Genomic DNA, 16,027 nt, shown 5'->3' on the forward strand with positions numbered 1-16,027 from the left:
TATTGTGAATGCCATTTTAGTTATTTTTTTTGGTTTTTATCAATAAAGAAACCATACCGAATCTAAGATATTGTTTTTTTAGTTAAAAACCAAATCATCGGTTTTGTTTTTCAAATCATTTTGATTTTGGGTTATGATTTTTTAGTTTTTTCTGGGTTCATTTTACCCTTAAAACTACAATTTTTTGAGGTGGTATGCCATTTAAAAAAAATACATCATTCTAGAAGTAAATTATAAAATGTTTAAAAATACATATCACTTATATAAATTGTTGGGCAAACGCCCAACTGTAATTGAATAAACATATGATTCTTGACCCATCAAGCAGAAGTTTGTTTGGTGTAGATTTTAATTATGAAAGCCAACCCAACTATCACAAACGGCACTAAAAATTGAAATAATTTGCCAGATGATCCTAGACCCCTCCCTTCTGCCCTGTAGCTATAATCAATAGTTGGATTGGTTGTATGATCCAAAGGAACAGTTGACTGGTCAACATCACCAATACAATATTTTTTCATCATTTCTTTAGCTTCATCACTGTGCCCAAGAACCTCAAAATCTTTTGTCGCATCTTTGCCTGTAATATAAAATGTACCTTAATAAAACTGTTTTTTGTTTAGTCTCACGTTGGAGTGGTCGATGGATTCAACTTACAGACTACTGCTAGCAGAGGTTCTTGTCCACCAGGGTGATCATCCATAAACGTGGTTACATCATAAACCTGATGCAGTTTATAAATTCCGTGAGGAGTGTTGAAAAAAAATAATCATATTTTTATTGTTATAAATGGGGAACAAACTATTTGTCATGTATGGCGAAATTTCAAAAAAAATTAAAATTGACTGCATATAACTGAAGGGAATTCAAAATTCCGGCCCGTCAAGAGCTTATTGGGCTTGGGATTGTAATCCAATAACACAATTTGCATTATTTTGGGATTGTAATCCAAGAAGAAAAATGGCAGAAAGGTTTTTAGCATAAATGATTTAAGAATTTCTCCTAATGATGATAAAATCTTGAGAAGGATGACTTGAAGTAAGGATTTATAGTAACCTTTTATAAGTTATGGATTCTTCAAAGTTCAAACAACACCAAATCATTACAAACATCAGATAAGGTAAGATTCATCAATATATTCTCTCTTCGTTATCCAGGATTTCTAATTGAGTTGTAATTTTTATCTCGATTCGCTTAAATTCTACTATCGGATTACAGAACCTAGTTGCTAACAACTTAACAAACTACCAAACCTCAAAATCAAACAATGATCGATTTGAATTCAGACATTACAAAATTATAAAAAATATAAAGTAGAGAATCAGACGAAAGCAATCAGATCAGAAAATAACGGACCTTTCCGGCTATGATTAGCCAACAGTCATCAACTGTGTCGTGCTTGGAGACCTCAGAAAAGACGAAAGTTTTCCGATCCGACGCCATTTATATATTTATATATATCTGCTGCACGAACAAAAACAATTAGATCATAGAATACAATAACGAATCAGATCTAAAAAATTGACTTGTAGTAGGAAAAGGAGTATGGATCTAAGAAAACAGAGACGATTTAAGAGGAATCAATCTGCTTACGAGCGATAAAGACAGTCTGTCTCTCTCTTCTCGATACGAATACGCAGGTAGAAAGACATGAAAGGAGGTTGAGTATAAATATGTGATACTGAATCGTGGATAGCTCCCCAGCACGCACGTTTTGACTCCGATGGGCGATGGCTCCCCCTTCCCCTTTTGACTAATAGACAATACATTTATGTTGTAAAGCACATGTTTATTTTCTATATAATAAATTTAATATTAGTGGGTCGTCCACTCGATTATTATAAATACATGCATGTGCATGACTACTAGTGATACAACACTTCTACTTATAAGTTATAAGTTATAGGTTCTACTGCTATCCAATATGTAATAGTTTATAACATTATTGAGTTGTGTGAACTTATGTGGCATCCTGGGTAATCGGTATAAACAACCGTTCCCTCTATCTTTCACTGTATTTGTTGAACGTCCACAGTGAGAATGCACAATACCTACCCTCTCACTTTTCTCTATCTCTTTCACTTTTTCATTTGTAGTATGTTGGTATGAAGGGTATTTTTGGTATTTCCATAAAGGGTTTGTTAGATTACAATTAAATGATTAGCTATATGATTGTTATTGTTACTATTACTTATCCCTCGTAATTAGTATCGGTTTCGAAAACTTTTTCAATATGCAATTCTTTTAATCTTAAGTTCATACATTCTAAGATGGTATCAGTTTAGTCGATCTTTTAGTTTTTTTTTATTCCACATTTCTTTCTTTTGCAATTTTTTCTTCTAAAATCAAATTCAATTTGCAATTATCATTATGCAATTAAGAATGTTACAATCATATTCAAATGAAACTATTGTTCAATCCATTACCGCTTCAATCCCGTATTTTGTCTAATCTTCTGCTAATCCCATTTTCGTTCTTGTTTCTAATATGTTTAACGAAGTTGGATTCAAATTTTATTCTTCTAAAATCAAATTTACTTTGCAATCATCTTCATTTTACAATTAAAATGTTAGAATCATATTCAAATGAAACTATTGTTCAATCCATTACCCCTTCAAGCCCATATTTTGTTGGATCTTCTGATAATCCCAATTCCATTCTTCTTTCTAGTATGTTCAACGGAGTTGTATTCAAGCAGTGGAAACAGTTCATGATCATTTTGTTGTCTGTAAAAAATAAGATTGGATTCGTTGATGGTTCAATTTCAAAACTTGATATTACTTCATATACGTATTAAAATGTGTATTGTGCCAATGGTCATAATGAAATATCCTAAAAATACTTGGTAAAAATTTTTATTTTTAAGTTAACCAAAACCATCAATCTTTCATTTCAAACCACCATGACAATGTGGAAAAATAGTTATTAAAGTACAATCTCAAATCATAAAATGGTGAACACTGGTGGATGTGTTGCAATCATGTCGGGTCCTTCCATTTTGGACTGGAAGTACCTGAAAACATTTAAACATAAACCGTAAGCACAATGCTTAGTGAATTTCCAAAATACCACATAACATACATACAATAGGCTCTGCCCGATACAGATCTGTCAATAACATGCGATGGGCCCCGCCCAACACATTTATCAGGCCCCGCCCGGTATACATACAATGCATGCAAAAGTCACACAGACAACTAGCATCCTATAAGCATAAATCAATGGGCTAACTTTGGTTTCTTCAACCCAAAATATTGTGAGGAGACTCACCTTAATCTGAAGATATTTGAATCATACACGCACTGCTGCTACAAAGGCTCCTCACAATGAACATATACAAACCAACCCTAATTACTATTTAAGGTAATAACTCGTAATTAAAGGTCCAAATCATATTTTCTCTTACTAAGGGCAAAAAGACCATTTTACCCTTCCTATATGTCACACCCCCAAACCTGAACGACGGAAATGTTCGAGGGTGGATGACGTCATATACAGTATCATAACAATGCACAATAAAATAATATAGTTAATACATGTGTATTCATTGTATAGTTGTATGAAACTAAAAGTATAGCAAAATAAAAGACGAGTCTTGAACATGCTCCGTCTTCTCGAAACCTATGCTAGCGTACTTGTCTACTATTTTCCTGAGAATACAAGTTATTTTGAAAGCGAGTATCAACATTTAAGTTGGTGAGTTCATAGGTATTTAGTATTTAATGTTTGTATTTGATCTATGAAAGTGTTAGTTTATGTTTTCCAGAAAATCCTATATTTTCTATTATAAATGAAAAGTAGTCTTCAACCCTAAGACCCAAATGTTTGTAAGTTTAGTACTCTAAAATTGTATAATGTATGTTTGTACTCTGAAATTGTATAATGTATGTTTTCCATAATTGTAGACTATCATTTCTAGTAAAATAGTATGATTATTCATGTATGAAACTTTCTGTATGTATATAATGGAAAATAATGACTTGCAGTAGTATTGTTTAAAATAACACCACTGAGGTAAGTTTGTTTTGTAATCCGCTTGTGAGGTTACTAGTCAAATGAAGTTATTTGAATAAATATTACTCGTAAATAGGTCTGGATTTTCTCCCTGTAAGTTCTTATAACTAGGGTAAAAGACACTTTTACCCTTTACCCAACTTGGCCCAAAGCCTAGGCCAAAACCAACAATCTAAAAGACCCAAATTCCAAATAAACACCCAAGGCCCAAAATATGGGCCAATTTTCTAAATTGGGCCCAAAACCTTTCATGGGTCCTAATCCAAGGCCCAAAAATATTCCTAGCCCAAACACTTGAATTTTGATGGCCTAACAAGGCCCAAGGCAACCAAAATCCAACATAGCCCATTACCGAGAAGCCCACAACACCGAAGCCCAAACAGGCTAAGTACGCGGGGCGTACTCAACATGTACACGCAACATACTCGCTTTAGGGCTTGTACACTAAGCGTACCTACTTTTACGCCCAACGTACTCCTCCATTTGGAAAATCTTGCATTTTCTAGCTCTTAATCGATTAAGACTCACTCCAAAACTTAGACCTGAAATCCTTGAGGTGGTTTTACCATGTAAAGTTACCAACTTTACGTGCATGCATGGCTTAATGAAGCTCTTAAAGTTCAAAAGGACTTAATATATGACTTAATGCATGCATGAGACCATAAACACCATAAAGTTTGCACCTTTAAGCTTAGGAAACTCATAATATGCCTAGATCTAAAAGGATAAGCCCCACAAATGGTTTAACTCATCAAACTAACCCCCAAAAGGGACCAAAAGCATAAAAACCTTGACATGAAGAGATCTAACCATACAAGGATCAAGGTTGGGACTTTATACCTTAAAAGTCACCAAAAGATAGAGCTAAATATGAATCTATAAGCTTCATTCTAATGAATGAGTTTTCCAACTTCTTCTTCTTTCACTCCAAGGAGCATAAACCACCAAAAATCAAGACCAAGGCTCAAGAACACTCAAAGATGCTATTTGGGTTTTAGGACAATGGAGGCTGGTAAAGAGTCCAGCCCTAGGGACTTAAGGACCTTATATAGGGTGCAACACCCGAAAATTAGGGTTTTCTTATCCACCTCGTACGCCCAACTTACGAGGCTTCGACTCCGCGGTCAACCTCCCTCCTTAGTACGCTAAGTGTACCATGTGGTACGCCCTGCATACTAACTCCAAGGACCAATAATGCAAAAATTAAATATGAATGGAAAAAAGAAACATACTCAATCAAGCGTTACACCATGCGTAGGGACCAATTTTGCAAGAAAATTAATACACCAAGCCAAAAATGAAAATACCTGGGAACACGGGTGTTATAATGGCTATGGTTTCAATAACCCTAGCCATTATCGAAATTTAAACCTTTAGGGTTTAATTTCCATAAACCCTAATTTGATCAATTCATTTATATCCTCAATAAAAAAGAAAACTTACGCTCTAATACCACTGATGGATTTTCTAGGTTATAAAAAAAATTCATGTAGCGAAAAAACTCTTAAACACTTAAGCTCACATGTAACCTATAAAGGACCTATGTTTTCTCTATTGACTGCAACTAAATATGAATATCAAGAAACCCTAGGAACCCCTAATATAATTGAAATTACAAGAAGGTTTAGGGTTACATACCTTTTGATTAATGTAGCAATTAATCAACCAAAATATCCTTTGAGTTCCTTAGAAAACTAGCATCAAAAGCTTGGATACCTCTAACGGCTTGTACCCAAAACCCTAATAACTAGAAGACTTGAGGAGAGAGAAGGCTAGAGGCAAATTTCGGCTCTATGAAGCTTAGGAAGAGTAGAAAAAAATATGAGACCCCGAGGGTCCTATTTATAGATGATAAGGAAGTCTTGGATAACACTAATTAGAATATAATAATATTAGTTTAAATATGACAATTATCCAACTCCTTATTTATTAATAAGGTGCATTTTAGAAACCCTAAAGCCACGACCAAAAACCAACCATGCTAGGAGGGTTCTAGAATCACTCTTTGTTCAACTATTGAACAACAGCTTAGTCCATGTACTTCCAATTAATTCTAATTAACCCGAAATTAATTCAAATTAATTTAAATTAATTCTTAATTAATTATAGATATTTCAAATTAATATATTAATCATATAATATATTAATAAACAATTTTTTACAATTTATTAATCATTTAATAAATTAACAAAACAACATCTTTCTCCAAAAATCATTCTATTCGGTTATTGGTTATGAGGGCAACCTAAAAACGACTTTGCTTTTAATTTAAGAATATACCAATTTAGTTATTGGCTTAGACACCTTAATCCAAAAGTTTTATGACTATATTATATATTAAAGTATGTATCATCTGTATGTCATGATATAATTGTGTTGTAGTGTGCTATTAGGCAAATAAACTAGTTTAGTCATTTGACTATTGTGTTGAACTGTTTTTTTGTTTGTTTGATATGTTGAAATACCATGTTGTGAGTTAAGAACGGACCAAACTTATGTTGAAGACCAAGATACTCGGGGCGACCGACTTTATACTGAAGGCCAAAGAGGTGGGCCAGTTGTATGCTGTTGAAGGCCAAAAGGGCGGACCAACTTTATGTTGAAGGTCAAAGGAGCAAACCAACTTTATACTGAAGGCCAAAGAGGCAGATCAGTTGTATGTCGAAGGCCATTATGTGTATGCATTCTATGTATATTTTTGTATGTAACTAATCTTCATACTTACAGTTGTAAATTAAATGTTTTTCAGGAAGTTCTACTCTTAGAAGGAGGGCCCAATTTGACTATGCATGCGTATCAACATCATGTTTGAGATTTCCGCATGTTCTATTTTATAATCTGATTTAAATGGGTGAGTTTTGATTATCAAAAAGGGTTTCATTTGTGAACGAATGGATGAATGGATGTTTGAATGAAATATTTGTTGGAATAGTGTCTAAGGCTGCAACTATATTAGGCAAGTATTTGACCCGGTTGTGCATGGTCCTTTTGGGTTGTCTTCACCATAGCAACTTGACAGGATGATTTATTATGAGAGAAGAAATATTATTAATATATTATGAGAATAAATAAAGAGTAATAATATTATTATTTGATTAATATAAGTCATAAATTAATTAGGAATTAATTTGGTGACTTAAAGAGATTAATTGAATAAAGGGGCATAAACTGTCAATTGTTTGATAGTTGCAATTTGGGCTATAAATCCCTTATGGATAAGGGGGGGGGGACGATTTTGGGGCTTAGGATAGCCATAGAAATCGTCCAAAGGCTTATCAATTAGGGTATTGGATTGCTTAGGGCCTAAGTTATCCAATTAGGGTTTAAGGGTGAAACCCTAGGAGCCTTACAAGTATAAATAGACCCCAAGGGTTAAGGAAATCGGCCTTGTGCGTTAGAAAGAAACCTTGACTGATTTTGATCCCCTCTTCTCTCTCTCAAATCATCCTCTTGCTAGTTGGTGTTTGTAAGCCATTAGAGGAGTGACAATTGTGACTCTAAAGCTCCAAGGACAAGAAGATCAAGCAAGTATTTCAAGGTAAACTTCTAATTCTGATTTCATATTGTTATTATAGTCTATTAGCCATTAGAAGTCTTGGATTCAATGTATGTTCAATTAGAGAAACCTAGATCCAAGCATTAGGGTTGCATGTGCACATAAGAATGTTCATATGGCTAAAACCCATCAATATTATCTTTTAAAAATGAATTTTTTGGTTTGAAAATCAGGACGTTATAGTTTATGATATGTTCCATAGTTTCGTCTTCTAGGGCTTCTGGTGCATGCAATGGGTACTCAAAATATGAACAACTTTCAGAGTGTTGAGAATGAAGTGCATCTTCTTATGTCAACGATGAAAGTCGTTCCCTTTAGACATTTTAACTCATGTCTCTTATAAGTTTTGAAGACATTGTTATTCCTTTAAAATTACAGATTTCAAATGTTACTCTTATGGATTTCGAATAACAATAAAACCTGAATAAGTTCTTGGATCGTGTATAAATACTTTTCGAAAGCTATAATTTGGTCGTATTCATGGGGTTACACGAAATCAAATTATGGGATAATTAAAGAAAGTGAATCAGATTACATGATTGATCTGATTCACAAAAAGACAAAATTTTTGCATAATAACGATGCAATTTTCCTATATACGTATGTAGCATTTGACACCATCAATACACATAGAGATGATGGTAGTTTAATTCCGTTATTCTGAAGGAAAAAGCCATAACTATTCCTAATAATTGTTATGTTGACTTTGGCAAGAAATAATGTCGGGGTCAATTCATTCATATAAGGATTTGATTTTGGATCAGGGCGCCCACTCAACCTCGCCCGTTGACTAGTTAGCAGAACCACCGCCTCTGGTCCTTGAACCTCTTAGGGGAGATGCCCTTATATCCCGCCAGAGTCGAATGAGCGATGACCCTTGGAACCCTACTAGGGGAGCTGCCCCCAGATGACCCTTGAAATCGTTACTACACTAAATGTGTTGATGCCACTATTATCACCAAAATAAAATAAATATATATTAAAATACATATATGTTGATGCAAAAAAACTTAAAATAAAATAGAGTTATGTCTATCTAAAAAAATATTGAAACTAAACAACAATATCAACAAAGATATCAATTATACAAGTTTTTGTTTACTATTCCACATTTGTATGAGGTTTTGTTATAACTAGTGCAAAATTGTAATTTTAATGGAAACCAACATTGAACATGTAGCAGATGCATCAATCTCTGTCGCCTCCTTTGCTAACAACAACCGAACTATTGCCGGTGTACTATTTAGAAAATAAACAGCATTTAAAACATCTTAAAGTTGATTGTTTAGAAAAACTATTAAACTCTATACCCTTTTTCGGTAATCTTTTACTACAAATGTTGTTTTTCTTATTAGTGGTTATTATATTATGCATTCCAATAACGTATTTCCTTTATTATTTATTATTAAAAATCCTTTTACATTTATATTAATAACAAAATATTCATTACTAAATTATACCTTGATGCTTCGTTCTTCTTGTCTCGAAGACGAATATTATTATTTTAAACAATAAACCTACAAATAATCATTTTTAATTAGTGATTATTATATGATAATGGTAGCTCTTGATGCAATCCAGTAACACTTTTGTTAATTAACTTATTATGACTAGTATTTTAAATTTATGGTAAACAATAAAATATCTATTATTTTAGTTATATCGACGTGCTCCATCATCTTACATCTCGAAAAAAAAAATATTATATTTTTACGATTTATCAAAACAATCAATAATAAATTTTAATATATGTTTCAGACTTTCAGTGATTACATTATTAAACTGCGAAAAAACATCATCCACACAATGTGAAAGAACAACTACACGCGGCAGATATTAAAAGGCCGGTGAACACACTCTCTTTCTGCTCCATACATTGCGAATTTACCATTTTAACCTTTTCCTCTGATTATTTATTTATTTTATTATTTTTTCCAAAATTTCCGTTTACATTTTAACGAACCCCTGTGGTTTCTTCACAAAAATCACCACAGGGGGGAGGAGTCTGTTGGTCAACCCAATTCTGTGACCACTGACAACCCTCCTTCATGGCTAAATCAACCGCCGCCGGCAGCATCTCCGCTGTGTCCTACTCACCAACGTCATCAGTATCTTCTTCTCCCACCATCCGATTTCTTGGTCAACTCACAGTACCGGAAAAATCGCCAGATCTCAACAACAACAACAACGGTGGTCTCGAGTTCAACGAGAGCGACGTATTTTGGTCATCATCCTCCGACGTTTCAGACATTCAGTCACCAAACGTTTCCAGTTCTCCGCCTATTCACCGTCAATACAACTCCGGCCTCTACGCTGCGTTATCCGACGATCAGCATCCCTTGGTTCGACGGAAACCTGCGATGAGTCCGTCCCAATCCGCCGCCACGGCTGCTCGGACTATACCTCCGGTTGCGCTTAGGCGTTCTTCCGAGCATTCTCCCGCTTACCACCAGTCGGCGCCGGTGAATGTGCCGATTTGGCCGAAAAACAAACCGATTAATTATTTAGGGCAATTCGATGAAGTGGCTGATAACGCGGCGGAGGAGGAGGAAGATGACGGGGAGATGGTTCCGCCTCATGAGATTGTGGCGAGATCGTATGTGACGTTTTCTGTGTTTGAGGGAGCTGGTCGTACTCTCAAAGGGAGGGACCTGTGTCGTGTTCGCAACGCGGTGTTTCAAAAGACAGGTTTTCTTGATTGAAAACTGAAATCTTCTTCTTTCTCAGTTCTGTAATCTATCGATTTTGTAACCTAATTCCTCTAGATGAAAATAAAAGTTTTGTTTTGTTTTGTTTTATGACAAATTGTCAGTTACATACTTTTGATCTGATGGAAGTAGTACTTTCAACTGATATTCAGTCATCAATTTAGTGAAAATTCTGATGAAACAAGCACATCATTGCATTAAAGTTGTGATCATACTTCATGCTAATAAATTAGGTTCAGTGTTTCAGGCCTCTTTTAAGAAGAGGCTGATGATAGATTCAAACTTCTTAGCTTCTTCCCTATATTTCTGTTTCATCTGGTTTTGTTGGTAAGGCTTCTAAGCTACTTGTTTCATCCATTTGCTGTTTTAATGCAATGATGTGCTTCATAATAATGTCATATTACAAGATCAAGCTATGGTCCAGAAATCTAATGGGATTTGGAGCTTTTTTCTGCAACTTGAAGGTACATATCTTTTCTTTCCAACTGGGTCCCCCTTTTTCTTATTTCTGTTTCTCTTTCATTCATACGTCTCTTTGTGTTGTTGCCTTTTGAATTTTGATGATCAATCGTTGTAATGAATCAGTTAAACTTTGTTTTGGCAAAGGAAACAAACAATTTTATTTCGTAACACCATCCTTCTTGAATGATGTAGAGTTGTCACATCATTTGGTACCTAATATAGATTCTTACGTAATATGATTAGTTAAGTCCTTTCTCTTTTCATATCTTGCTGAATCCAAAGAAGATTACTCAAACTGTTAAACATCTTGTCTATTTGGATATCCTGCTTCGATTTCAAGCTAATCGTGATGAAGGTTATGCCAAAAGTATGCTCACTTTTAAAGTTTATTATAATTGCTTATGCAATCGAAAATGGTATATTTCTTAGTTTTTTATTTTTTTTATTTTGCATTATTGCATATATGCTTCCGATTATGTTTGCTGCTAGAAAAGGTGCTAAATTTTCCATGTTATTGTGTACGATTGCAACTGAAGGTGATGTATATGGAAATTATTGGACAAAAGATAAGAGCATCTTGTGCTTGATGCTTATCAAGACTAGACTCATTAAATAGTGCATCATCTTTTCATGTCCCCTTCAATGATTGTGACCCATAACAGTTTCAACTTGTTATTTTTAGATATTCTTTCTTTTTTTATTTAACAGACTTAATGGGACAGGACTTAATCCGGTATGTTATATACAATTGTTTCATTTTGACATACTGCAAAAACGACTTAATAAAGAAAGTGAAATTTTTATATGTTAGAAGCATGATTCACATGTTTTCTCTATTACAACATTTAAATATTACTATTTGAGCAACAAAAATTTCTATTTATTACAATTTCTAAACTACTATCTAAGTCTTGTTTAAACAACCAAACTCCTGAATTCTATGTAGGCAAAAAACTCATACAAATCGGAGGTCTAACCCCAGCCAAAGCAAGAATGGATGAAGGAAGAATCCACAACCCATCCCCACAAATCAAACCCGAAGCCACAGCAGGAACCATCAAATCCGCCTTTTCCTTCTTAAACTTACTCCACACAAACACAACCAAACTCCCAACACACATATCAATAGCAAAATAAGCCCCAACAAGAAAAGGAACAGCCATAGCCATCGGTAACGGGACCCACTTCCCGATCTTCTGCCACGTGTCACGTACAATATTCGCCAGCATGGCAAACGCGAAAAACCCGTAACACAACTGTAAACAGTGACGTGGCAATGCAGAGAATCCTTCAACACCTAAAATAGCCATGTTTCGGTAAATAATAGCATACGGAGCTTTATATTCACCATCCGGGTTCCCGACATCAAACGCTTTATAAAAAAGGAAAAACGTTAACGGAGCCACTACACATCCGATTGCAGTCCCGATTGCTTGGCTGACCAGCATTGACCGAGGTGAAGTTAGGGTTAAATGTGCGGTTTTGAAATCGTGCATTAAATCAGACGAAATCGATACGATTGATTTTATTAAACCGCAGCCGACAAGTCCCGCGATTACACCGTTGTTTTTTCCCGACATTGCTGCGAGGACAAAAAGGGCAACTTTTCCGTAATTGTATGCCATGTTCATGTCGGTTAGTCCCGCTCCATACGCGTTGCAGAAGCCTAGGGATGGTGCGATGATGTAAGCGACCAGAACAAAGTACCATTTGAGCTCGTGGAACATGATTGGGATGATGATGATGGAGACAACAGAGAAGACGATGTAACCGACCGCTGCTACCCAGAAGGGAATGGTTTCTCGCAAAAATACTTCGTTTTGTTGGAGGGTATCTTGGGGTTGGGTATTTTTGTCTGGATCTGTATTTATCATAGACAATAATGTTATTAAAACGGTCTGTACATGACATGACAAAATATGTATGGTACATGACATGTACATGACATGACAGACACAGACAGTTGTGTACATGCACCGGACTGGGAATGACGTAAATCAACAAAAATTGCAACTTTTTGTCCTGTCAAAAAAGTGGAACAAGGTGAGAAAGTCTGTCCAGTCATGTTCAGTACTCTCTTCTGTACTCTCTTTCTGGTGTGACAAACACAAGATAGCAGAGGTCACGTGGGGCAACATGATGGAACTAATTTTTGATGATGTAGCTTTGAAGTACTTACTGTTTTTGGAGTTCTTTTTTGAGGAGGTATATATGTTTCTGGCAGTGAAAAAGGTTATCTTGAGAAAATTGTACAGACCGTCGCCTAGGATAAGTGCAATCGCAATGAAAACCTAGGAATACAATAAACGATTAGACCACAAAAATCGATAAATATTTTATTTATATATTTTTTAAGCTAACCTTGTAACCATTTAAACTCTTCATGCTGCTTTGAGGTAAACTAGAAGGAAACCAATCGCCTTTGCGATCACCTATGAGCGGCCACATTATACCATAGGATAGTACAGCACCTGCAAGCAACGACAAGTTCACTAGATGTGAACATATCATCCCTGCTCCTATATAAGTCATACTAAAATCAAAATAAAACCTGCAAATAAAAAAAAAAACAACATATTTTTTATATTAAAACAAGCCCTCGGATCACGATTTATTATAAAGAATATACACAAATAAAGTAAGTACACACTCACGAGTTCGCATAAGCTTTTAACCCAAACGTGGGGAAATATGTGAAGCCACAAGTGCCCGAACCCGAATAAAACCACTGGAAAAAAGCCCACAAGAAACTACCACCGAAAAATTTGGTGAACCCCACAACTTGTTTCCTGTATAAAATCGTACAAATAAAAATAATGTTAAATTCTTTTAGTTCATTGTTCTGAATTCTGAGTTCTGAATGATACCTGGCCATTTTGTCGCCTTTGGGAGTGTGGAAACCATTGATGAGCACTGCTGTAGCTGTCCCACTAGGGTAAGTCAACTTATAATCTATGATCATAATCTGCAAAATAATTCATACTTCAAAGATCAAAGTTCAAACTCTGAAAGTTATATTATGTACAAGTCAAGAAGCAGAAGGTACAAACCTTTCTAAGAGGAACCAAAGCCAAAAGCCCAACAAAGCTACTAACAAACAAAAAGCCAGTCATCCAACCGATTCCAGGTTCTTTAAAACTCCCAGGTGAATTTCCTTCCGTATCGATTCCAGCTTGTTCGTATGTCTTCTTGTTCAATCCCAACAAATAAGATCCAAATCCACCTACAGAAATCGTTGACTTAATCAACAATTAAAAAAATGAAAACATCGTTGCATAGATCAGATTGAATGGAATAGAACCTCCAACGGCAATGCTGTAGCAAGCGACAGCACATGTTTGAATGATTGTATTCTCTTGTCTGGTGAACGGCGTCGTTACGAATCCAGCTTTGTGAACGAGCTTCGTCCATGTTCTGATGAACACGAACGCCAAAAGAGCAGCTGAGACATTTAAATTAGGTACGAGTCCAGTGGTTAAATTAAGCTTCATCACGATTACACTGTACATGATTCCGATCAATAAGCTAGCCACCAATCCTCGAATCGTGATGTGCTTGTTCCACGGCGGCAACCTCTTAACTGAGCCACCGTCGTCGTTTTCCTCGGGTGTCGTATGATCCATCATTTCGCTCTCTTCAATCTCTCTCGCCCCCTCAGTTGTCATAAATGCCTTATTCAAATTAGTGATCAAAAAGTAAGAAATCGAGAGGGTTTTCAGAGTTTGAATGATGTACAGTTTGCGAAACTGGGTGTAGGAGAAGGAATTTTGGACGACTTTAAAGATGAATTGAATGTACCTTCAGACGTGTGTAGTACAAATGGGATTAGGATTAAATGCTTTGTAGTACAATCAATTTCAACAATAATCGACTCATAATTGGATTTTGAGGTTCCAAGTGGTGAGTTGAAATATATGCATCCAACCAGTTGTTTGACTTGCTTTTTGTGAATTAGAAAGAGACTGGTTTGGTTGTGAATAGTTTAGAATATTTTGTTCCGTGAATAATCAAACCATGTTATATTTATGGGATATTTTCAAATTTAACCCTGCTTTTTGATTATATACCAAATGAACCCTTAACCTTTTTTAAGAAAATCTGGTAGCGATGTTCATTAATTTATTGGTTTAGTTTGTTTGGTTTAACTACTTAAACTAACCCAAAGACCCAGTAGGGTTTGTGTTTCCATTTTTGGTTTCAAATCAATAAAATCGAACTCGAAATATGGGTTGTCAATAATATGTTTTCGTTTAAATTAGGTTTTGATGATGTGAACTATTAATTTATAATAACAAAATTGATATACATATATTAGCACACCCGCTTGTTTTAGTTTATATTATTTCAAAATTCAATCTAAAAGTTAATATTTGTTTTTTAATCGATATCAAATTAGAACCAAAACCAAATTGGAATTATTAAACATGGTTTGTTTTGGTTTTTGTGTTTTTCTTACCCTAAAGAAATTAAGCATCTTCACTGTTTGAACAAGGGCATGTGAAAAGTTAAAAGTTAAGTTTACAAATGTAATTTATTATCGAATGTTCTCATGATATGGAGACTAGTGACCGAGGCGTAAATTAGAAACTAGGCGAATGTTCTCATGATATGGAGACTAGTGATTGAGGCGTATATTAGAAACTAGACGAATCCTCGTGCGTGGCGAGCAAATATAATATTTAATTTAGTGGCGGAGCGTGAACAATTAACTTGGGGGCCGAAAATATTATAAACTGAAATTAACATTCTAAAAAAAAACAGATTGTTTTCAACAAATAAACACCAAAAACAACTAGAAAAAGAATTACAACTCAGTCTGACGACCTTTAATGTCTTTAAATTCATCAATTACAGACTTCGAATCAATGTTTTCAGCAATTTCTCTTTCTATGTAAATCACCAAGTTGTTTGCGAGAAAATCATCCGACATCTTATTGCGAAGACGGTTCTTGAATATTTTTATTGCTGAAAATCTTCTCTCTGTTGTTGCGGTAGAAACTGGAAGTGTCAAGATTAACCTAACCACTCTATCAAACAAATAATGTCTCACGTTTCTGAGTTTCCACAAGACGCTTGCATAGCTCAGCAATAGTTGATACACCACTTAGCCTTGGATTCTTTGTCATATCAATATTAAAAATCTCCAATTGATATCGTAATTGAATCCTTTCTTGCTCCGTAAGATCTTCAGGATAATACTTCTCAACAAGACGACAAATTTGATCAATGTTAATCACTTTAGAAACTAAAGTAGGACTAAGACTTAACAACTTCATCACCTGATCAT

At 35.0% G+C, this 16,027-nt stretch overlaps 3 protein-coding genes across 4 annotated transcripts; 1 reads left to right on the forward strand and 2 right to left on the reverse strand.

Moving 5' to 3' along the window:
• Window positions 1-200: 200 nt before the first annotated feature.
• On the reverse strand, window positions 201-1,745 carry LOC145072078 (cytochrome b5-like). Of its 2 annotated transcripts, none has more exons than XM_079018445.1 (4): window positions 1,594-1,745; window positions 1,357-1,461; window positions 658-724; window positions 201-580 (listed from the first exon to the last, which is right to left on the reverse strand). In XM_079018445.1, exons 2-4 carry the CDS (start codon window positions 1,441-1,443, stop codon window positions 321-323), a joined length of 414 nt encoding a protein of 137 aa, XP_078874571.1. In that variant the 5' UTR covers window positions 1,444-1,461; window positions 1,594-1,745; the 3' UTR covers window positions 201-320. The 2 variants fall into 2 exon arrangements, with proteins under 2 accessions (XP_078874571.1, XP_078874570.1); XM_079018444.1 differs by having other exon boundaries at window positions 1,357-1,464.
• A 7,710-nt stretch (window positions 1,746-9,455) lies between these two features.
• LOC145072077 (uncharacterized) lies at window positions 9,456-10,375 on the forward strand. The gene has a single exon (XM_079018443.1). It carries the CDS (start codon window positions 9,619-9,621, stop codon window positions 10,270-10,272), a length of 654 nt encoding a protein of 217 aa, XP_078874569.1. The 5' UTR covers window positions 9,456-9,618; the 3' UTR covers window positions 10,273-10,375.
• A 1,148-nt stretch (window positions 10,376-11,523) lies between these two features.
• LOC145072075 (metal-nicotianamine transporter YSL3-like) lies at window positions 11,524-14,706 on the reverse strand. The gene is made up of 7 exons (XM_079018442.1): window positions 14,042-14,706; window positions 13,791-13,963; window positions 13,608-13,705; window positions 13,395-13,529; window positions 13,102-13,291; window positions 12,920-13,031; window positions 11,524-12,601 (listed from the first exon to the last, which is right to left on the reverse strand). The coding sequence occupies exons 1-7, from the start codon at window positions 14,403-14,405 to the stop codon at window positions 11,679-11,681; spliced, it is 1,995 nt and encodes a 664-aa protein (XP_078874568.1). The 5' UTR covers window positions 14,406-14,706; the 3' UTR covers window positions 11,524-11,678.
• Between the last annotated feature and the right edge of the window lie 1,321 nt (window positions 14,707-16,027).

This window comes from Lactuca serriola, chromosome 9 (assembly GCF_051521515.1).
Source record: "Lactuca serriola cultivar US96UC23 chromosome 9, Lser_US96UC23_V15, whole genome shotgun sequence".
In the NCBI taxonomy this organism is placed as follows: Eukaryota; Viridiplantae; Streptophyta; class Magnoliopsida; order Asterales; family Asteraceae; genus Lactuca; species Lactuca serriola.

What these genes read in the sequence shown, in the direction of transcription:
- LOC145072075 (XM_079018442.1), bottom strand. Translation starts at nt 14,405, where the DNA reads ATGACAACTGAGGGGGCGAGAGAGATTGAAGAGAGCGAAATGATGGAT. An exon ending in CTTTGGTTCCTCTTAGAAAG is followed by an intron (nt 13,706 to 13,790) that starts GTTTGTACCTTC and finishes ATTATTTTGCAG; the next exon opens with ATTATGATCATAGATTATAA. An exon ending in AAAAAAGAACTCCAAAAACA is followed by an intron (nt 12,602 to 12,919) that starts GTAAGTACTTCA and finishes TGATAAATACAG; the next exon opens with ATCCAGACAAAAATACCCAA.
- LOC145072078 (XM_079018445.1), bottom strand. Translation starts at nt 1,443, where the DNA reads ATGGCGTCGGATCGGAAAACTTTCGTCTTTTCTGAGGTCTCCAAGCAC. An exon ending in GGCTAATCATAGCCGGAAAG is followed by an intron (nt 725 to 1,356) that starts GTCCGTTATTTT and finishes AAACTGCATCAG; the next exon opens with GTTTATGATGTAACCACGTT. An exon ending in ACCTCTGCTAGCAGTAGTCT is followed by an intron (nt 581 to 657) that starts GTAAGTTGAATC and finishes TTTATATTACAG; the next exon opens with GCAAAGATGCGACAAAAGAT.
- LOC145072077 (XM_079018443.1), top strand. Translation starts at nt 9,619, where the DNA reads ATGGCTAAATCAACCGCCGCCGGCAGCATCTCCGCTGTGTCCTACTCA.